This window comes from Canis lupus, chromosome 6, assembly GCF_003254725.2.
Source record: "Canis lupus dingo isolate Sandy chromosome 6, ASM325472v2, whole genome shotgun sequence".
Taxonomy (NCBI): Eukaryota; Metazoa; Chordata; class Mammalia; order Carnivora; family Canidae; genus Canis; species Canis lupus.
In genome coordinates this window covers 51,813,891-51,838,801 of record NC_064248.1, presented here as the reverse complement: position 1 = coordinate 51,838,801, position 24,911 = coordinate 51,813,891, and the positions used below count along the sequence as shown (strand labels likewise).

Genomic DNA, 24,911 nt, shown 5'->3' with positions numbered 1-24,911 from the left:
GAGAAGATAGTTGCAAATGACATATCAGATAAAGGGCTAGTTTCCAAGATCTATAAAGAACTTATTAAACTCAACACCAAAGAAACAAACAATCCAATCATGAAATGGGCAAAAGACATGAACAGAAATCTCACAGAAGAAGACATAGACATGGCCAACATGCACATGAGAAAATGCTCTGCATCACTTGCCATCAGGGAAATACAAATCAAAACCACAATGAGATACCACCTCACACCAGTGAGAATGGGAAAAATTAACAAGGCAGGAAACAACAAATGTTGGAGAGGATGTGGAGAAAAGGGAACCCTCTTACACTGTTGGTGGGAATGTGAACTGGTGCAGCCACTCTGGAAAACTGTGTGGAGGTTCCTCAAACAGTTAAAAATATACCTGCCCTACGACCCAGCAATTGCACTGTTGGGGATTTACCTCAAAGATACAAATGCAATGAAACGCTGGGACACCTGCACCCCGATGTTTCTAGCAGCAATGGCCACGATAGCCAAACTGTGGAAGGAGCCTCGGTGTCCAACGAAAGATGAATGGATAAAGAAGATGTGGTTTATGTATACAATGGAATATTACTCAGCTATTAGAAATGACAAATACCCACCATTTGCTTCAACGTGGATGGAACTGGAGGGTATTATGCTGAGTGAAGTAAGTCAGTCGGAGAAGGACAAACATTATATGTTCTCATTCATTTGGGGAATATAAATAATAGTGAAAGGGAAAATAAGGGAAGGGAGAAGAAATGTGTGGGAAATATCAGAAAGGGAGACAGAACATAAAGACTGCTAACTCTGGGAAACGAACTAGGGGTGGTAGAAGGGGAGGAGGGCGGGGGGTGGGAGTGAATGGGTGACGGGCACTGGGTGTTATTCTGTATGTTAGTAAATTGAACACCAATAAAAAAAAAAAAAAAAAAAAACACAAAAAAAAAAATAAAAAAAAAAAAATAAAAGAGCTTAAAAAAAAAAAAAAAAAAAAAAAAAACCTATAGTAGTAACTATAGTTAGTGCAGATCATATGTTCAGTTATTCTGTATTATGGAAACTTATAGAATCTGTGAGGACTGATTTTGTTTCCCTAATGCATTATAATGCACATTTTCTTACCAGACAACAGGAGAATAAAATATTTAACTTCGGTAGTGGCAAAAAAGTTAATTTTAGAGACCTATCTATTTAATAGCTGTAAAATTAAGAGAATTTCTATATGTGTTAAGTCATATACTAATGGTGATAAAATATATAGAAATCCAGGAACAATGCTTTAAGGAAGAAGCAAAGTTCAAAAGAAAAAAATTGTGGCAAAATTATTACTATTATTTGCAGAAGAACATTGGTTACTGAGGAAAAGGGATGAATTTATATCTCACTTTATATGATTAATATATCTATGAAAAAATCACTTTTATAACTACAGATTATGTTAATTCTTATTAAGGAAATTTGCCTTTTTAAGGTCTCGAAGATAATATTTTTTTAAAGTGAAAGATTCTCTTCCCCAATATCTCTTCTAAATATACATTTATTATGCTGAATTTTCTTTCAAAAAGTTTGTTTTCAAGTACTTATTAGGTATTCCAAACTTACTTACCATAAATATCTAGTATTTCCAAGTCCACTCCTTAGTAAATAACCAGGTTCTATGGTATTCAAGAATATTGGCTCTGTACACCAACAGTTGATATTAAAACATCATGCTAAAGAAGTTAAGTCCTTCATATGGGCTACTTTACCTTTTCTCTGGTACTTAAAAAGATCTCTGTAAAAACAAAGAGCTATCTAAATAATATATACTATGGAAAAATGAAGGATGTGTAATAACACAACATTATAATACTATGAATAAGTCATGTTGAAATAATATCCATAGACATGGAACTAGATCATATTCATTCCAGTATGCCTGAATATTATACTCAGTGAGGAGGATAAGTTACAGAATTTCAGTGGGTCTTATTTTTCTCATGCTACCAAGGGTGGATTTGAAAAATGACTACATGATCTCACCAATGCCACAATTCACGTAATACCTGTAAATTGATAATATTAATGACCACCATTTAAAAAATCCTACTATATTCCAATTCAGTGAAAAATTATTCTATATTATTTCTATTACTCCTAATAACCAGAAATGATACGATACTGACTGAATTTGACTAGCTTCAAGGCTCATACTTTTCCTGCTAGAACATACAAAAACTAATACCAAATCTACATCTTTGGCCCACAAACTTCTTGCCTGATTTCCAGATCTATTTCAGTACATCTGAGGGCTTACTGGGTCTTTCCATTAGGGTATCACAAAAATTCCCAAACAAGGTAAGATCAAAATTCATAATCCTCCCCTCCATTGTTAAATTGTCACCAAGATACATCTAATGAGTCAAAAGGAATGCTGAAGACATCTTTGACTTGTAGCTATTCCTTAAATTCTCAACCTGCTTTGCTGCTTCTTATTCCTAATCTTCACCAACTATATCTAGTCAGGTGCTAAGATCTACTTATTGTATTTCCTTATATTTGTTTCCTTTTTTATATATATTTGTTTCCTAATCTCAGTTCTCAGCCCTATTTCAGATCCTTGATTTTTTTTAATCAGAATTATTGCAATAGCCATACATAAAAAGTCTCCCAAGACCTGGTCTTGTCTTTCCCTGATCCCTTTCCATAGTGCCACCAGACCAATCTCTAATCTCTTACATCCCAAGTCAAAATTCTTCATCCTCCACAGTAAATAGGAAAAATTGTAAATTGTTAGTAATATTTTTTAAAAATAATATATGCAGGGGCACCTCGGTGGCTCGGTTAGGCATCAGACTCTTCACTTCAGCTCAGGTTTTATGATCTCATGAATCGTAGGATCCAGGCTTGCATCCAGCCCCAAATCATGCTCTTGCTCAGAAGAAGACTGAAATTCTCTCCCTTTGCCACTCCTCCCACTCATATGAGCACACTCTCTCTCTTCTTAAATAAATCTTTAAGAAAATTAATATAGGCATAACATCAGGAATAAAAATTCCTTTTTTCCTAATAAAATAAGATCTTATTTATGTATTTATGTATTTTTTGAGTTTTTACTTAAATTCTAGTTTGTTAACCTATGATGTAATATTGGTTTCAGGAGTAGGATTCAGTGATTCATCACTTACATATAACACCCAGTGCTCATTACAAGTGCCATCTTTAATAGCCATCATCTTTTTGCCCCATCCACCAACCTCTCATTCAGTAACCTTGTTTCTTCTGTATATTTACTAGTCTCTTGGATTTGTCTCCTTCTCTTTTTTCTTCCTCCCCCTATGTTCATTTGTTTTGTTTCTGAAATTCCACATATGAATGAAATCACATGGTATTTGTCTTTCTCTGACTGATTTATTTCACTTAGCATAATGCACTCTAACTCCAACCACTGCATTATAAATGGCAAGATTTCATTCTTTTTTATGTCTAAGTAATATTCCATTATATATATATACCACCTCTTCTTTATCCATGTATCAGTCGATTGGACATTTGGGCTCTTTCCATAATTTGTCTACTTTTGATTATGGTGCTATAAACATGGGGGTCCATATGCCTCTTTGAATCACTATTCTTATACTCTCTGGATAAATACCTAGCAGTGCAATTGTTAGATCATAGGATAGTTCTATTTTTAACTTTTTCAGGAAACTCCATACTATTTTCCAGAGAGGCTGCACCACTTTTGTATTCTGACAGTGTAAGAGGGTTTCTTTTTCTCTGCATCCTCACCAACATATGTTGTTTTCTGTGTTATTAATTTTAGCCATTCTGACTTGTGAGTGGGCATCTCATCATAGTTTTGACTTCTTTTTCCCTGACGGTGAGGGATGTTGAGCATCTTTTCATGTGTCTGTTAGCCATCTATATGTCTTCTGTGGAAAACGGTCTCTTCATGTCTTCTGCCTATTTCTTAACTGGAAATTTGTTCATGGGTGTTGAGTTTGAGAAGTTCTTTATAGATTTTGGATACTAACCCTTTATCAGATATGTCATTTGCAAATATCTTCTCCTATTCCATAGGTTGCCCTTTAGTTTTGTTGATTGTTCCCTTTGCTGTGCAAAAGATTCTTATGTTGATGAAGTCCTAATAATTCATATTTGCTTTTGTTTCCCTTGCCTCTAGAGACATATCTCATAAAAAATTGCTGTGGCCGAGGTCAAAGAGGTTGCTGCCTGTGTTCTCCTCTAGGATTTTGATGGGTTCCTTCTCACATTAAGGTCATTCATTCATTTAAATTTTTTTTGTGTGTATGGTGTTACGAAAGCGGTCCAGTTTCATTCTTCTACATGTTGTTGTCTAGTTTTCCCAACACCCAGTTGTTGAAGTGACATTTTTTCTATTGGATTAGTTGACCGTATACTTATGGGTCCATTTCTGGGTTTTCTATTCTGTTCCATTGATCTATGTGTTTGTTTGTTTGTTTTTTCCAATCCCTTAACTGTCTTGATGACTACATCTTTGTAATAAAGCTTGAAATCCAGCATTGTTATGCTTCAAGCCTTTCTTTTTCAGTACTGCTTTGGCTTTTTGGGGTCTTTGGTGGGCCACACAAAATTTAAGATTGTTCTTTTCACTCTGTGAAAAATGCTGATGGCATTTTAATAGAGCTTGTAGTAAATGTGTAGATTGCATTAGGTATTATAAGCAATTTAACAATATTTGTTCTGCCAATCCATGAGAATGGAAAGTTTTTCCATTTCTTTGTGTCATCTTCAATTTCTTTCATAAGTTTTCTATACTTTTCAGAGTACAGATCTTTTATGTCTTTGGCTAGAATTATTTCTATGTATCTTATGGGTTTTGGTGCAATTGGCTGTAAATTGGGATAGGTTCCTTGATTTTATTTTCTTCTATTTCTTCTATTTCAGTATTGGTGTATGGAATGCAAAAACGTTCATTTTTGTATCTTGCAACTTTACTGAATTTCTGTATCAGTTCTAACAATTTTTTTTGGTGGAGTTTTTCAGGTTTTCCTACGTTGAGTATCATGTCATCTGCAGATAGTGAAAGTTTGACATCTTCCTACCCAATTTGGGTGCCTTTTAATTCTTTTTTTTGTCTGCTGAGACTAGGATTTCAAGTACTTTGTTAAGTAATAGTGGTGAGCGTGGCTATCCCCGTCTTATTCCTGACTATAGAGGAAAGTTTAGTTGAGATATGGTCCATCTATCCCTACCTCGTTCAGGGTTTTTATCAAAAACAGATGCTGTACTTTTACCAATTTTTTTTTTTTCATCTGCTGAGAGGATGACCTGGTTCTCATCCTTACTTTTATTAATGTGGTGTATCACATTGATTGATTTGCAAATATTAAATGACCCTTGCAGTCCAGGAATAAATTCCACTTGATTGTGGTGAATAATTATTTTAATATATTTTTGGATTAGATTTGCTAGTATCTTATTGAGAATTTTTGCATTCATGTTCATCAGAGGTTTATAGTTCTTCATTGTAGTCTCATTTTGGAATCAAGGTAACACTGGCCTTACAGAATGAGTTTGGAAGTTTTCTTTCCGTTTTTACTTTTGGAACTATTTGAGAAGAATATGTATTAACTCTTCTTTAAATATGTGGTAGAATTGCCCTGGGAAACCATCTGGCCCTGGGCTTTTGTTGGGAGACTTTTGGTTACTTATTCAATTTCTTTGCTGGTTATTTCCATTGATTTTTTTTCTTTTTTTTTTTTTTTTTTGCTGGTTGCTGTTCCAATTTTTTATTTCTTCCTGTTTCATTTTTTGTAGTCTATATGTTTCTAGGAATTTATCGATTTCTTCAGACTGGCCAATTTGTTGTCATATAATTTTTCATAAGATTTTCTTATAATTGCTTGTTTTTCTGTGGTTGATTTTGATATCTCCTCTCATTCATGATTTTATTTGTTTGGGTCCTTTCTCTCTCTCTCTCTCTCTCTCTTTGATAAGTCTAGATGGAGCTTTATCAATCTTATTAATTAAATATGAATATACATTTTATTATCAATTTTATTAATTAAATGTGAATATACATAATGCCATTGAAGTATACACTTAATAATGACTAAGATGGTAACTTTTATGTGTATTTTACTACAATTTTTAAAAATGAATTTAAAAAGGCAAGTTTGTAAATTAAAAAAATCATTATTTATAAATAACATCAACTTAGAGGCTTGGTTAAGAATATGGCTTTGATTTCAGACAGACCTAATTCAAATCCAGATTATAGTACTGGGAATATTATTTAACATCTCTTAACACAATCTATGCATACGTGAAATGGAGGTATCAACAATATCAATCCAAAATTATTTTGTGAGAATTAATTTACATAAAAAATATAGTCAATATTCTAAGAAATTAAGTTACTGTATTTTTTATATTTGCATATACAAAATTCTTATTTATTAATTGCATCAAAGTATTTTATTGTTTTTCTAAATAAATAATAACCTTTTAAATTTATTCTACAAACTATTATCCCTAGCACATAGCCATACATATGGTAGAAGTATAACAATATGCTTTAAAATATGATCAGTTAATGGTAAGATTAAAAGATTTAATATAGCAGAATATAGTATGGTCATTATAAAAAAAAGACAAGAAAAGAAAAGAAAAGCTATTTTATTCAAGTGAAAAGGAAAGTAATCACACGTGTAAAATAGCAGTCATTTTTATTTATTTATTTTTCATGGATTTATTTATTTATTTAAGTGTGGAGGGGCAGAGAGGAAGGAGGAGGGAGAGAGTCTCAAGCAGACTCCCCATTGAGAGAAGAACCCAATCAGGGGCTTGATCTCATGACTCCAAGATCATGACCTGAGCAGTAATCATAAGTCAGACACTCATCCAACTGAGCCATACAGGCATCCCAAATAGTAGTCAACTTTAAAACATGCTATTCTAGCACAAACAGGTTTATCAATGAAATGGAGATATTAAGGCTCAACAAACAAAAAATATTGTGTACATAAGAAAATAAAGAGTAGAAACTCAAAATAAGAACTTAAAGATCCAAGGAAGCAATTTTCCAATTAAATATGATTTTCTTTCACTAAACTGGAAGTATTCACATAATCTTCAACTCTTTAATCAAGGTACCAATATCTTCTCCAAATGTAATTTATGAATTAAAAGTTGTATGCACAATTTATCTCAGTAACACAAGCAAAGTGAACATCTGTTAACTTTCTGCCATGTAAGTTTGTGTATGGGGAGATGGGTGTGAACAGAGCCTCTGATGTGTAATATTCTTTCCATCTGCACACCAGGTGGCACTGCATAGATAATCAGAAGATAACACACATCAAGATTTCCTATGTATTTGGAGATAAGAAAGTAAGTAAATGAAAATTCTGTTTAATTTTTTTCTTAAATGCCCACTGTAACTATAGTTAATTTATTTTTAGGGGTTATGTTATTTGAGTTAATAATGTAAACTAATCATGATTACAGTATTTTTTCCTATATATTAATTCCTATATAATTTAAATACTATTGCCAAGAAATATGAGTTTAAGCAATTGAGAAAGGATAATATAACCAAACTAGGTTCTATCCCATTGATTTCTATTTATTCATTTAAGTAAATTTGTGTCACACGATAGAGCCTTGGGGAATTTAGAACAACATGAATTCACTAGATGCCCCTTAAACAATTCAAAGGCAGTGTCTGGAGAAAAACTGATTTGATATATATTTCAATTGAATTTCTTCTAAAACAGATTTATTACTTAAAATACAATGTCTTAATGAAGTCTCCTCTTAAAAGCAATGATCTTGCTTTAGAATATACTGCTTTTTAAGCATTCATGCCAAAGAAGGTATTATTTAAATGTCAATGAAAACATTATTATTCCATTTGATCTGATGCTGCTCAAAGATGGTATAGCCTAACCTGTATAAATACAAAATAAGTGATAAATAAGACACAAATCACCCTGCAAAGTTTCTCATTCCTATTCTTTGGAGAGATTATCTGTAGAAAGAAATCTGAAGCATATGCATGAACTTCTGCCATTCCATACCATTTTTCAGGCCTCTCTTAATCCCTCTTTCCTTGTGTGTAATGAGGGCCCTCATTTTACCAAGTTCTGCTTACAGTGATTTGAAAAACTGTAAGATAAGCATGATTATGCAGTTTATACTAAATAAAACTATCTAGTACTATGCCTCCTAGCTCTAATTAAAAATCCACTGATGTATCATACATATGTATTCAATGTCATGAATTCCAGATTCAGCTTCATTGAATTGGGGGTGTGGGGAAGAGGTTGTGTATTGTGATGTTCCCTAATTCTTGTATGACAATATCCTCACTGACTTCTAATTTTGTTAATTATCCCAATGTTTATTCTCCAACCTTATCAACATTCTACTTCCAGAGGACAATTCAGATCTACAGGATGATTAATACATTTCTAAAACAAAACAAAACAAAACAAAAACCCCATCATGATACCTATAGTGTATGTTCAACAATATCTCCTTCCAAGTTCAAATGATATTTTCACCTACTGAAAAAGGTAACCAAGAGTCATAAGCAGCAGTTGAAAGATAGCATTTTGGTTAGGTCCAATAATTTTCCAACTCTTTTTTCAATTACTTTTTAACCGCTGATTAAGTTACTGGGAACTACTTTAAGAAAATATAGTGCTTGAACAATTAAAATTACAAAATTATTTTTTCCTCCTTCTTTAAGTAACTAATGTAAGTAAAATATATTTTCATCCCATGAAATATACATAGAAATAATTTCTCCATGTCTCCATTGAAGAAATCCAGAGAACACAAAATTGTTCAAATTTAAAACATAATTCACATTCATAAAAATGTTTAATAAAAAACATGGCAGATAGAATATTTTAAAATAACCCTCTTGCTAAATGAGTTATGTCCTTTTTTACTGTAATATGGGAGACATAGATTATTTCAATTAATTAAATCAATCATACAATTGATCTTTATATAGAATCTACATTCCAGGAACTCTACCAGCAAAAAAAAAAAAAAACACTTAAAAAAAATAAAAGGATTTTCTTATATCACTTCATCATACAATGCTTATTAAACACCCTCCAGCAAATAATATTACCTTTACCAAAATGCTCAAGGACAACATCTAATATTTAGCACAGAAGTGTAATACTTAATGTAATAAGGTATAAATGTAAGAATGACATGAAATATAATTTAGAATTTAATTCATTGTTTTTGAGTATCAAAACCATGAACACGTCTTTGCATTTTATTTAAAAAAAGAGAGAGGTACAAAGGTACTTATAAAGATCCATGAATTTTTTTAAAAAGCTAAATGATCAAATACTTTCAAACTTCAAGATATTATTACATTGTTTTTACTTATACTCACATCCTCTTTTCTTTTTATTCTTCCAATTATTTTACTTCAAAAAATGTTATTAATGTTATCCTATATTCATGTCACAAAATGTGCTAAACTATGAAATAGAACAATTTTAAAAACTAATCCCTGATCTCAAAGGTTGTTTTTGTTTTTGTTTTTGAAGATTTTATTTATTTGACAGAGAGAGAGAGACTGTGTGAGCACTAGCAGAGGAAGCAGCATGCAGAGGGAGATGGAGAAGCAGGCTCCCCTCTGAGGAAGGAGCCCAATGCAGGGCTCCATCCCAGTACTCTGGGATCATGATCAGAGCTGAAGGCAGATGCTCAACCAAATGAACTACCCAGGTGCCCCTCATAGGCTTTTAATATACTGTATTTGTGTGGGGGGCAAAGGAGGCGATATATGCACACAACCAAAAATAATAAAAAGAAAACTATATTCAGTTCTATAAATGACTTAGAACACATTTTGCTATATATGAACACAGAATAAACATTTATTTCAGCAGGATGAGTATGAATGTCTTATGTAAGAAGTGGCATTTGAGATGAATATTGACTTTACCATATGGAGACAGAGTAAAAAATTTTCTCAGTAAAGACAAGACTATGAGCCAAGATATAATGATGGAAGAGGACAGGTTGCTTTTGAGGGATATCTAGATCTCTGGTGGCAAGACAAATACATAAAGTGGTAGATTTAAGGCTGAAGGGGTAGATTTGGACAGCTGTTTTAGCCTGTAGAAAGTCATACGAAGAAAATCTGACTTATTCTGAATGTAGGGGCAGCCACTAAAAATGTTTGAGACATTTACAACTTGTTTTTAAGAAGCGTACCTGATATGGAGAGTTATTCCTATTAGAGTACCATCTTACTAAGAGTAGAATGATTTTAAGCAACAAAGATAAAGGGACCAGGATTACTCTTACTGACATGATTAGCATCATCTCCTAATATAATCAAACTATTCAGGAAACCATGCCAGCTTGGTGAACTTGGAAGCAGAACAAGAACATTTTAAAGAAAATAAATTTATCTGTTTATCTTCATGATGTGGGCTCAAAGAACTCCTGGTCCATTTATTCAGGTGTCTTTAAAGAGATACCAATATTTCCTCAGATTTTTTTTTCCTTTCTATATGTTTAAAATTGACCAGTCCCTATTACCTGCTTCTGCAGATTAAGATGCACTTTCTATAGATATGTTAATATGATCAAAGAATAATTGCCCTACATCTATTTTATCTCCTTCTGGGGGCTTTGCTTGAACTCATTAAATGATGATTTAATGAACTCTCAGCTGGAATTCTATTTCCCTCATTTCTGAATTCTTGGGAGCCATCTCACAATTATATCCAAGTACTTACAAGTGACACTAGATTAGACAATATTACAAATTAAAAAAAAAAAAAAAGCAAACTGTCAAAATCATGCCTTTTTTTTTTTTGCTTAAAATTAAATCAGGTTTATTATTTTAAAATAATCTACTGTAATTGTGCACAATCCCTAAACAACTTCAGTTTTTATCTGTGGACAGAAGAGGATGGTCTAAAAACCTCATTCTATTTTCTGCTAAATAAATAGAAAGTATACATGATTGTGTACAATTTAGAAACTCCTGATTAAGAAGCTAATTAAGAATAACTTTTACAGAGAAGAATTCTGGCTCTAAGAAGGCACAAGAGATTTAAGTAAAGGCCACAATGTAGCAAAGTTAATACCACAGTTTCTCAATAGACTTTCTTAATTGTAATTATCTTTTTCAGCTGTTAAAATATTTGAGAATCATAATTTTTAAAAAATAGTATTTTCTTATGGTAACTGGGGAAAAAAGTCAACTGGTGGTAACAGTAAGAAAAGTGAGGCTAAATATAAAAAAACAATTCTTCCAGAGTATGAGGTCCCCATGTTCATGATCCTTAAGTTGGACAACTCAATGTCGGCAGGTGTCATCAGGTAACTTGTTAGCTTTCAGTCATTTTGTCTATAATAGCTTTTGCTGCTGAAATATGGATGTTTTCATTTGTCACATTTTTACTACCTTCTCTATAAAATCCACTTGCCATGTTTTAGTTGCATTTACTAGTTTCCTTTAAGCTTTCTTAATCTATTTTCTTATCCAATTCAGGGGCCATTTTAAGAGTTAATGGCATAGATTATATTAAAAGTAGAATAAAAAAAAGAACTGCGCATGGAATACTTTAGCTATTACTGCTACTACTACCAATATCACTACCATCAATATCACTAATCCTACTTAACTCATTTATACTGCAATAACAATTTTATAATAATGTAATATCTATTTTCCCCTAGGTTCAGTCAATGTTATAATTCGCCCCAAATTGCCAACAAGTTTCAATATTCTATCAATTTATTTTGGCAAAGAGTTGAAACAGCTGCATTAAAAATCAATAATTAAAAAATACTTCTAGGGTTCCTAGTATGTGGCAGGCACTTTTCCAGGCACTGCAGATCGACAAACAAAGCAGAATATTCACCCTGCAAAAATTTGACTTTTAATGGCTAAAACAAACTATAATACAGGGAAGTAAATGCTATAATAAAGCATAAAGTCTAGTCTGGACATCCAGAAAGGGAACAAGGGCACAGTGGTGTGGGTATTAGGCTGAGCAAGCAGCTTCCTTTATCTAGACTAAAGAGTGAGAGTAGTACTGGATCATTAGAAGAGTACTATATGAAGCAGAAAAAAAGAACACGGAGGCTAACAACTTAAATAAGAAAATAATGATAGTTGTAGAGGTCCAGGCAACAGGGGAAAAAAATTTAGATGAGGTAAAACCGGGAACAGTTCAAAATGGCAGAAACACATAATTTAATGAGAAAGTGACTAGAGACATAAGCTGTTGATCAAATCATGAAGAGCTTTGAAAGTCGTATTTTAAGGAGGTTTTCTTCTATCCTGAAGGAAATAGGGAGCTATGGCAGAGGAGAGAGGGTTTAATGAGGGAATGGCATCATGAGACCTCATTTTAGATAGATCATTATTTCTGTTGTTAGGACAATGATGTCTGGTTGGGAGGCTACAGCAGTAGTCCAGTATTAGTAAGAGTGGGGAATAGTATAGTGAGAAGTGAATTCAAGAGAACTCTTTGGGGTACATACAAATTTTAAGCATTTGGTGGTGAGACAGTGACGATTTATCTCTATAATATCTTCCTGCAGTTCCTGCTCCCTTTGTGTCTACTGTGACTGCAATAATGGATTTTACTGCTATTTCTTTTGTAATCCTATCTCTTTACCGAGTATTAAAAACAAAACTTCAGGGGGGAAAAAAACTCAAAACACAAAAAACCTCACTAGGAGAATATACAAAGTTTTCCCATTTATTTAAGAGTGTCTTAGTGTACGTTCCTTGCTTTACGTGTTTGTTTAATCATCTGCTATGTTTTGAGAATATCAGAGGTAAATTACTGGGAAAGGGAAAGAACATGGGTTCCTCTGAAGCAGAGGTTAAAGATTCAATTCTTCACCTAAAATAGGTGTTCGTAAACCCGACTCTAGAATATAGTCATCCAAAGAACTTAAAAAATAAAAAAATAAAAAACTGTACTCATGTCTAGCCCACTCTGTCCACATCATACTTCTCAAATTATATGATACTATTGTTCAGTTTGAATCTCTTATAATTTTCCTGACTGAAATTAAAATCAAGCTAAAATCTGAATTCTATTTCTTTGTATTTTTTTTATTTTAATTTAGCACAGTGCCTAGAACATTACACTCATTAAATACTTATATAATTCAATCATTGGTTACTTACTGATAGGTTTGGGCATGCTATGGGGAAAAGGCAATTAGTACTTCAGGGCCTTTACAACATAAATCAGTAGCTTTCAAACACTGACTCTTAATCATATTTTGAAAATACATTTTTTATAATATGCAAGGTACACATGCAAGCACACACATCAAAAATAAAAACGCAGAAAAGTGAAAAAATTTCACAAAATAACACCCTGACTATGAGCAGCCTACTTCGATATTTTCTATTCTATTGTGTTCATTTTTGTAAAATTAAAAATAAAGAAAAGGAATGATGGTTGTAATCCATTATATTGATTTCAATACCAACCAAAGAGAACCACCCAATACTTTGAAAAGGCTTTGCATAATAAATTCTAACTCTACTTCTGAATATTAATGGTAACACATTCCATAAGTGCTTTTATTTAAAAAAGAAACACAAAATTTTAGTCTTTTAAAAAATCCCAATTGTCTCAAACAACTCATTCCAGTTACAAAAAGACACAGAGCTTTATATCACTTATCTTTATTACACTTAGAAGAAACTAAAACTGTCATGGGTAAAAATCTCACAACGATCTGCATTCAATGTGATGATTTCTTTAATGAACTCTGTTAGCATCAGTTAGGGGAAAACCTAAAAGTGAGCAACTTTTCACCAGCAATAGCATACATACTGTTAAAAATTAGGAAACATGAGAATATACTTTTGTTAATGCAATGGATTTATCAAGCTGTCCCTGTTAAGTCATATTCAATACAAAACAGTTTTTCTTTTCTTCTAGACAAGCTAATATAGAATGGACAGTACTTATATAAGATCTATAAATAGTATTTCCAACTACAGAAAGAGAAAATACTCCATTTTCATTAAGTGACCTATGTAACCAATATTTAAGCACTAAGTTCAAAGAGTGAATTCTTTGCTCTTCAGTGTTTTCTTAAGCCCTCTGAATAAGGAATCCAAATGTCAAATACCAAAGATGATACACACCTATGGCAGAGAGAACTTTATTTATTTTTTTCTCTACATACTTATCACATTCTCCCTTCTCTATAGTAATAGAAGTTTAATGGGGGCGTATGTTCACTCAGCTAAAGACTATATTTCCTCTGCTGCTAGGTATGTTTATGTGACCAGACTGTGGACAATGAGATAAAAACAAAAGTGATCTGTGCAACTTCTAGTTCATAAACTTAAAAAGAAAGGAGCTCCCTTCCTTACTTCCCATTTTTGTTAGGAGGAATGTGGGCAGAGTGGCTCCCTATTGACCAAAGATGGAAGTCAAGTGTTAAGAATGGTTCACACTGATAGATGAGAGAGACTAGACATCTATCTTGTTTAATCCTCATTTTCCTTTCTCAAAGTGACCAAACCTATATTCCAAATAATATGGAAGTCCTATTCAAAAACTGACTTCTCCAATCTGGGTGGGAAAGGTAGATAAAGTGAGTGAAGTTTCATTACAATACAGAAGCATGGTTAATGAACAAAAGCATGTAAGGATGTGAGGCTATCCAAGTAAAAGGCAGTTATATGGTAATAGAAAGGTCATGAATTCCCATCTCGGCAATCAAGAGTGTCAAATAAACAATTCCTGGAGGTAACGCTAACTTGTCTTCTATAGACAGAAGGTTTTTTTTTTTTTTTTTTTTTTTTTGACAAGATTAAACTTTCCTGTATACATTTCATATAAAATACTGAAATAGAACATAACTGCATTCTACACATCACTATACCAAAATGTCAAAAGATTCACTTCCCAGCATGAAAATGCACAGCAACATAAATATGAAAGGACCTCACATTTTAGATGCAGTATTCACACCTCGGTGCAGGGTGAAATGGGAGTATTGTGAACGGATATGGCATTATCAAATAACATATGTATGGAGATTTAACGGAATAAAATTTTAAAAAAAATATTGATTCTAACAGATGGAAGATACTGTTATGGCTAAAACCACTCAGACTGATAAAACATTTAATTGTTCCAAATTTTGGTTAAAATGTACTTATTATGCAATTAATTTGGAGATGTCTCAATGTATTAATTATTTATTTGGTCCCTATTTTTCCAGTACAGAGTTTCTTTGTAGACAACATTCACAGAGATCACAAAACTGTATTAGCATATACTATTCCATTAATGGAAAACCTATCTTTTATGTAAAACCACAATGATGAATTTCAAATAACTATTTGAAAACATTACCAAAATTTCATACTGATTGCCTCACTAAATTATCCATTCATTTTTCACAAAGCACCTCTGAACCTGTACTTACTGAAGGTAACAGCAACTTACCCAAAATCGCTGGTATTTAGATAAACTTCATAGGCGCTGGACTTATTTCCTTATGTTATTATTTCTTGTATGTTAATTTACCATACAAATGTAATGTTGAACGTAAAGCCAAAGTTGGTGTGATGCCTTTATATAAATGAAACCTATGAAAATACCAGACCTTTTCTCCCTTCTATTCTTGGGCTACATAGTGGTTATTGTACTTAAATGAAAATAATATAGAGAAATAGCAATGACAGTGGAACTCGTTTCTGAAGGGAAGGAGGTTCAATATAGACATTTCAAAACTAGAAGGTAGGGATCCCTGGGTGGCGCAGTGGTTTAGCGCCTGCCTTTGGCTCAGCGTGTGATCCTGGAGACCCGGGATCGAATCCCATGTTGGGCTCCCGGTGCATGGAGCCTGCTTCTCCCTCTGCCTGTGTCTCTGCCTCTCTCTCTCTCTCTCTCTCTCTGTGACTATCGTAAATAAATAAAAACTAAAACAAAACAAAAAAAAACTAGAAGGTACAATGGAAATTTATTTTCCTCTCCAGAAGTTTTCATCTACATAAAGGGAGTGACAGAGATGGTCTTAGCCTTGGTAGCAATTACCTAGTAAGAAAATACATGGCATCCTGATAAGAAAAATTTAGTAGGCAAAGAAGCATTCCTGGTAATTTCAATCTAGATACGCTATAAATAAGGAAAGCCCCAAAACAAATGTTATCCAGTGTGTGATCACTTAAAGAAGTGGAACAGTTTCCATCTCATGTAGATTCATTACTTAGCTATTCATATTTAAGGAGCATGAATGTAGGAAAGACAAAGTGGCAGACAAGAGGATGGGCTTACTCAGTATGTATGCCACAACTGTCCCCAGTATAGGGATATGAAACAATGAATACAAAGACTAAGTTAAATCAACTCTATGCTCTCTCTGGTGTCTCAGTGGAAAAAATAAGTGTGTGGAGCAAACGTTGGAAAACTCAATTTCTGTGGGACACGTGGACAAAACATGCAGCCTTTAGCAGCTACACATTGTCCATGTGACTTTATATAATTATACGTATAATGTGAAGTACAATTAAACATCTCTAAAATTCAGCTAAATATGAAAAGTCTTTAGGACATTTTGGAAAAAGATGAATAGAACAAACAAAACTTGAGCCAATTCTGTTATTATTTATTTAGCCAATTGGTTTTATCATAAAGAGAAAGCTACAGCATCTAGACATCATTAAGTTCAAATTCTGAGCTTCCATGGCACGGCTGAAAAACATTTTGTGTCTTAGAGATATTCACAGTAATGACAGCATGGGGAGAGATGGGAAAATTTAAACATGGTCTTGCCAAAGTCTATCCATAGTGAAGGTGAGACAACACAGTTAAGTTATAAATAGAAAACTTTCTTTAGCCACTCATTCCTGTCTGCTCCCTGAACAGATATAACTTCTATCGTGGAAATGTCTGCAGGGAGTTATTCTGGACATTGTCAGGACATTTTTTAAAAATTACAAAGAAAAATATTTAAAAGCAAGCTACTCACCTATTCCAATGAAAGCAGCTTTGTACCCTTCTTCTTTCAAAGTGCTAAGAGTGATTTCATTCACTGAAAGGCTTTTGCCACAAATTATCTATAAGAAAAAATGTTTTGATAATGATATTTTAGCATTTAATTAAAACCTTAACTTTAAACATCATAAAGAACACAAAATTGATATAAAAAATTCCATATATATATATGGACATATCTTTGTCTTTTAGTATATAGGCTTATGTATTCAAAAGAGTACATAAATAGAACACTAACATGTCTTGCTCAAGAACTAAATGCTTTTTTGCCTTTTAATGAAGTAGCAGAAGAAAAGCTAATGTATTTAAAATAAAGTCAGTAAACTTTCATAGTTTGATTAATATGTTCAAGACACTATGTGGGGGCACTTTAAATAATAACATGATAAATGAGACACAGTTTCTGCCTCATTGTATAATGAAGATCTGTGAAGATGTACATAATAAATATAATATAAAACAGAGTGTGATCAGTACATGTCCAGAGGAATTCAGAGGATAGAGATTCATTACGGCTGAGTTCACTGGATGAGAATAAAGAGAGGTAGCAGGATTTTAATAGGGCTTTTAAAAATAATAGAATTTTGATAGGGGACATTGTCCAGGAAAGATGAATAGAGCTGGGAGGCAGAGGGTAGGTACCTCTATGAAAAGTCACGATACTTTGCTCAGTTCCTAAACATGAGCCAATTTTCAGATCTGGAACCCACTAACTGTAGAGGATGGGTAAGTCCCCAGGAAGAAGGACCCTGCAACATTCTGTCAAATTAATGCTGTAATGATTCCTTTAGTCCCTCTCCAAAGGGAGCTATGGCCATTACCCAGGTAATTATACACTGGATAAAGGGGAATAATCACACGTTTCAAGGACATCGGACACACATTCTTCACTGACATTGATACAGAGATGCAAGAGTGGAGAACTACAGGGAAAAGGTAAAAAATGGACCCTGGTAAAATTCTGGCTCACAGTGGGACCACTGAGATCACAGCCCCATATAGTGATTATTCCCCCCAGTATTCAACTGCATAAGCAAAATTGCTATACTTGTCAGTTGAAGTAAGCCCCACATTGGGTCGCTGGTCTGTGCACTAAGAGCTGTAACAGCTACAATAATTGGGAAGGCCAGAAAACTTCTAAAACCCTAATCGAGAGAGTAAATCAAACATACTACCATATCCTGAGGGTGGTTAGGATGGCAAGAGATGGTGGTGGTCCAGGTTATATTTCTCTGTAATTCCACCAATCTGGCCCCCACCAAGACCAGATGATTCCTGAAGAATAACTGTAAACTACTGCAGGCTCAACCAAAAAGTACCCGATTGCAGTTTTTGTGACAGATGTGGTATTATAGCTAATGCAGATTAATAAGGCCACAGGTACACTGCATGTGGTATACTTTTCCATCCCACTTCTGAGAAAAAGGAATCAGAAACAGTTCACATTCCCAGGGGAAAGATAAGAATATTCATTTACAGTTTCGCCTCAGGAATATGTCGACTCTCTCCTGTAATAATATATGTAATCTCAAACTATCTGACCACCCCACAGAACATCACAGTGATCCATTACACTGAGAACACCATGCAGATTAGACAGCATGAGCAAGAGGTGTCTAGTAGGCTAAAGACTCTGTTAAGACACATGCACTGCAGAGGGCAGACAATGAACTCTAAGAAGATCAAGGACTACCACTTAAGTGAAGTTTAGGTATCTACTTGTCAGGTGTGTGACAATATATCCTCCCTACAGTAAAATATTTTGCTGCAATTCTGTTCTCATTTACCACTATAGAGAAGCAAGCACAGCACCTGGTAGGCTTCTTCAGGTTCTAAAGATAACATGTTCTTAAAAACAAAAGGCTCTAAAGTGAGGAAGATGAAATTTTACCTATGAAACAATATTTGAAAATAATCTGTACAGAGTATTTAACTAAGTGCAAAATATGTATAGACTCACTTAATCCTCACAATTAACCCTATAAAGTGGTATTGGTATCCTCATTTTACAGATGCTAATATTAAGGAACAAGAGGCTTAGACAACCTTTGTCAAAATTGCAATATACAGTCTAACTTCAGACTGAACATGAGTAATAGCTATGCTCTTAAGTTTCTGAGGTAAAAGGAGAATGAAGGGCAGAACTGGCACCGTTTTCAAAGGCAGAGAACAACATATTATATGTGAAGACCTACTGAAAATGTAGTATTTCTGGAATATAAAGGGTAAAGCAAAGAATAGAAAGAGAAAGTAGAAGAAGAAGGTGTCTGGGATTGTATCATAAAGGGCCATTTGCTCTCCTAAAATGCTAATTCTATTTTTATATTGGGGGATAGAATACTGAAAGTTCATAAGCAGAGAACAAACAAGATGAGATTAATAACTAACATTCAGAACTCTGGAACATATCAAATACCATAGAACAAGTGAAAACATCAAGTAAACATGTACCATTAAAGATGCTTTATAGTATCTAATACTGTGTATTCGTATTAGAACAATTAAGTACAACTAAATATATGTAATACTGGGGTTTCTGAATTTCAATATATGCTAATTTAAGGGAATAGATTTTTCTTTTATGAAGCTATTTTGCATCATAAAGAAACTTCTATTTATTTTATGAAACATATTACTTCAATATCAATATATAATAAAGGCTAGACATAAAATAAAAGTATAGGTCCAAACATTCTAAATACAGTTTTAGTAATCAGAATAAAAATGCAATTTCCAAAGTTGAGCAGTGGAATGCCCTGCCAATGGGTTAATTCGTGGAAGTGATCCTCAGAATACCTGACTTTAGGTTTAGTTTATCTACTGCCTCAACAAAAAGATTTAGGAAAAATCTCGTGTTTCCAGAGGTAGTGTGTGTATGTGTGTGCACGCACACATGGTTTAATTTAGTAGTGGCAATTTATGTGATCTATCAAATGAAAATAAAGACATCCCAATCTTTCTACTCTAGTGGAGAGAACATATCTGAGTTTATAATGTACATGAAAGATGCATAAATAGTTCTTATTTCTACATCCCATTTCCCATTACTATTACTAGTAAGCAATAGTATGCAACTGGAGAAGAACAAAAAAAGTTGAATTATACTTTAGTGTATTGAAAACTGAAAAGACAAGTATCGTGACTCTTGTTGTTAATATACTGAGACTAGGAACAGGAAGGCTTTACAATACTATAGAAAGACATCGTGAGAAAGATGGATAACAGCCATCATTGGACAGTAGCTCCACGACGGAAATGAGACAGAGCAATAATAACAAAATTCAGTGGAGTGACAGGCATGGGGACTCTTCTCTGTTCTGTGCTGGGGAACCCAGCAAAACGTCCCCTTTCTAAAAACCTGACTCCCAAACATTTGTCATCTAATAAATAACTAACTCTCAGTCAGATAGAACAAGGAGAAAGACCCTGGACAAAAAAGTTAAAATTTTGTTTGTTATGCCTTGGGAAATTGAGCTGAGATGTGTAACACATAACTAAAACTACTATCATAAGACAACTACAAATATTGAAAACATTCCTCTGGCTGATATACTATGAAATACTAATATTATTTGTTAAATAGATATGATGGTAGAAAAAATCATATGGTGAGCATTTTGTTAGTGTTTTTGTTCCTTTCCTTATTCCTCTGTACTTCTATATATGTAATATTTTTCATCTTTATTTTCTTAAACATGAAATACGGCAAATGTTGCACCTTCCTCCAGTGGTTTTAGTAATATAGGACAGAGTACTCAAGCTTCTTAGCTAAATTGAGAGTACATTCACTCCATTTCAAGCTCAGTATAAGAATGATTATTATTCTAGTATAAGGGATAAATAGAGTAAGCTCTGAGCCAAAGTTCCATCTAATATCCTCTTTGGGACTTCATGAAATTTTCTTTACACATCCTTAATATGTCTTCATATATATAATAATATTTGTAATGTAGACAAAGATTTACAACTTTTTTTGGAGTATGACTCTTTCTTCAAATAAAATATATGACACCCATTATTAAAAAATAACAATGTACATGCTCGTCACATTTTTATAGAATATTTGGCTAAATAGATAAAATATTTTCAGAATCTCTATGATAGGAGATCAGATGGAAGAATTTTAAAAATAATATTTGGCTTTAGATATAAAAATTATTTTGTCAGCTATTGATATACACATATCTCTCCACCTAGTAGTGTTATGATATGATTTTATATTAGTTTTCCAATAACATCCTGTAATAATAGAGATGTTTCAAATAAAAATAATAAAAAACAAGATGAGGTGATCAAGAACAAGATCTGAGTTAGGTATTTTCACTGAAATTATGAAGCAGAAGACATGCCTAGTAATTACAAATTAAGTTTAATTAATATCTATCAAAATATTTTGAGAAATGCCAAATATAAAAATATTTAGAAAAAATATAAGATGTTTATGCAGATTTACATTTTTAGCTTTTAATAATGAAGCCATTAGAAATACTGTAAAGATTGAGACAAAAATATTTATATCCACCTAGTTTCTGAATTGCAAAACAAAAAGAATAATCTAAAAGTTAGTGACATCATCTGACACAAATATCATATGATACTCTGTTAAAGTCTACTTGGGTTAAAAAAATTTGCAGTGGCCTATATTAAATTTTTTATTATAAAATAAAGATTTCATAAAATATATAATAGCTAAGATACTATTTCTGCTAAAAATATACAATTTTATTACACTAGATCCTTTGAAGTGAAATCAATTAAGTATACTTGAAAATTAAAAATTGTATACTCTAAAAAAATTATATACTCTGCTGATAAGTAAAATAAAAAACAAAAATTTTAATTCTATCACAAGGATACATGAGCAAATGCAATTATTACCCTAAACAATTCTGTGTAAAAGGAAAACAACAAAACAAAATGAAACTATAATTATTCAAGAAAAATAACAATGGGGCACCTGGGTGGCTCATTTGGTTAAGCATCTGCCTTAGGCTCTGGTCATGATCCTGGAGTCCTGGGATCAGGCCCTGAGTTAGGCTCCTTGCTTAGTAGGGACTCTGTTTTTCCCTCTCCCTTTCCACTGCCCCTGGTTGTGTCCTCTCTCTCTCAAAAAATAATTTGTTAAAAAGAAAAAGAACAATACTATTGAGAATATATAGACACTGGCAAGGGTTTATTTAAAAAGAAATTAATAATTTAAAATGGTTTCATTTTCAACCTAGAAAAGTGAAGTCAGCATACAACTCCAAACACTAAAACAAAATAATAGATAAGTATAAGGATAACAGGAGGAAAGAGTTAATAAAGATAAAGTCAGGGATCCCTGGGTGGCACAGCGGTTTGGCGCCTGCCTTTGGCCCAGGGCGCGATCCTGGAGACCCGGGATCGAATCCCACGTCGGGCTCCCGGTGCATGGAGCCTGCTTCTCCCTCTGCCTATGTCTCTGCCTCTCTCTCTCTGTGTGACTATCATAAATAAATAAAAATTAAAAAAAATAAATAAAGATAAAGTCAGCAATTAGAGAATAAGAAAACAAAACAGAGAGCAGGTTCTTTTAAAGAATACACTAACTAAAGAAACTATGACACACTCTTCTCAAGAAAAAAACTTAAGAAAATAAATTTAGAATATGTAAAAGCAAATTTAATCAGAGGCACAGATGAGATATTTTTATTATATAGTGGATATCATGTTTAAATCAATGCTCACTAATCCAAAAGTCTCAGTGAAACAAATTTTTTCTAGGAAAATATATATTGGCCAAATTGACATGAGAATGAAACAGTTGAAAAGACTAATAACCATAAAAAAAAATAAAAAAAAATAAGTCAGGGGCACCTGGCTGACTCGATTGCTGGAGCATGTGGCTCTTGATCATGGGGTCGTGAGTTCAAGCCCACATTTGGGGCAGAGATTACTTTAAATAAATAAACTTTAAGACAAATTTTTTTAAAAGGTCAAAGATTCATCTCATAAAAAGGCTTTGAGGTAAGAATGACAAAATTTTCGAATTTAGTAAAATAGGTAAGTCTCAAGGCAATATTCTTACCAACAAGAAAATAATGAAATGCTGGGAAATTTATTTTTATAAGGCTACCATAATTCTATTACGAAAACCTCACAAAGATATCAAACACAAATAAAGCCAAACAAAAACAGGCTTTCAGTAGATTTGAAAGGATCTACTCTGCAAGGATAGCAACAGTATTTGACTATCCCCTGCTAAATTCCCAGTTTTAATATCAATTACATAAAGAAATGCATAAAAAGGAAATCTTTAAAGACTAACAGAGCAAATGTATATGTAGAGACATAATAAAACAATGCAAACATGGATATATTCCAGAATGCAAAAGTTTAGATAATTCAGTATATTAACCAAACATAAGTTTTTTAAAATGTCATTTAAAAAATTTAATACCCTTTCCCCACTAAAATAACAAATAAAAATTCAATATTCTAATTCTAGAAAAATAAAAAGCCTGTTCAATATGATTAAAATGTTATCTCAAAGACAAAAAGATTCCATGTATTAACATTCTTTTATAACATACTAGAGATTCCAGCCAATGAAATAGTGGAGGAAAAAATGTACAAATAGAGAGCAAAGTCTCATTATTTTATTGTGACACCACCTGACTGGAAAAATATAAAAATTTATAATTTAAAATTAAGAAGACACAATCTATCAAGCTATTAGATATGAAATAAATTGAAATTATTCAACAGGAAATTTAACTAAGAACATAGTTGGGAGTAAAGATGAATTAAACTTCGTTTTGGGTGTGATGAGTTTATGTTATTTGGATGACAGATATGTTCATTAAACTACTAAAACTACTAAAAATATAGGACTAGAGTTTGGGGCTCCTGGATGCCTCAGTCAGTTAAGCAGCCAAAGCTTGGTTTGGGCTCAGGTCATGATCTCAGAGTTGTGGGGATGAGCCAAATGTCAGGCTCTATGCTCAGTGGGGAGTCTGCCTGGGATTCTTTCCCTCACCCTCTCCCCTTATCCTCCTTTGAAGTTTCTCATTCTCTTTGTCTCTCTCTCTCTCTAAGATAAATACATATTTTTTAAAGACTTTTTACAATGTTTTTATTCATGAGAGGCAGAGACATAGGCAGAGGGAGAAACAGGCTCGTCCCAGGGAGACTGATGCAAGACTCCATCTCTGACCCCAGGATCATGCCCTGAGCCCAAGGCAGACAGACACTCAACCATTGAGCCATCTAGGTGCCTCAATAATTTTTTTTTTTTTAAAGAACATAGGACTATAGTTTGAAAGGATGGTTTTAAGGGAGCCAGGGTGGCTCAGTCAGTTAAGTGTCTGCCTTTGGTTCATGACCCCAGGGTCCTGAGATTGAGCCCCATATCAGGCTTCCTGCTTGGCTGAGAGTCTGTTTCTCCCTCTTCCTCTAACCCTGCACCCTACCTTACTCGCTCTTTCTCTGTCTCAAATAAATAAATACAATCTTAAAAAAAAAGAAAGGTAAATAATTTTTTTAAAAACAGAAAGGATAAAAAAAAAAAAAACAGAAAGGATAGTTTTAGAATAGTCCTTATACTACTAATTGGCAAAAGTAAATTCTCAATAATTATCTGTTGAATAAATGAAACAAACCTATTAGAAAGAAAAAAGAAAAATTGAATAACCAAGATAATATTAGAAAATCATGAGAGCCAAAAATACATATATACAGACAGTCACATATAAACACATACACACATACATACATAAAGAATGTGTCATATGCTGCACAGGAGTCAAAGAGTATGAATCTAGAGCAAAATTCACATCAGTGCCAGGAAATTATTGTAGACTTTAAAATATAAAATGTTAGTTGAGAAGTACAAACAGAAGGGACTTTAAGAAGAATTTGGTGAGGAGAAAAAAGAGGG

At 33.1% G+C, this 24,911-nt stretch overlaps 1 protein-coding gene across 4 annotated transcripts in view; it reads right to left on the bottom strand.

The window, feature by feature from the left end:
• DPYD (dihydropyrimidine dehydrogenase) overlaps positions 1–24,911 on the bottom strand; it is a 796,351-nt gene that overhangs the window by 526,123 nt on the left and 245,317 nt on the right. For all 4 annotated transcript variants that reach the window (XM_025417538.3, XM_035718273.2, XM_049111637.1 and 1 more), the window contains one exon: positions 16,986–17,073. In XM_025417538.3, coding sequence (XP_025273323.1) covers positions 16,986–17,073 — 88 coding nt within the window. The remainder of the gene's footprint in view (positions 1–16,985; positions 17,074–24,911) is intronic.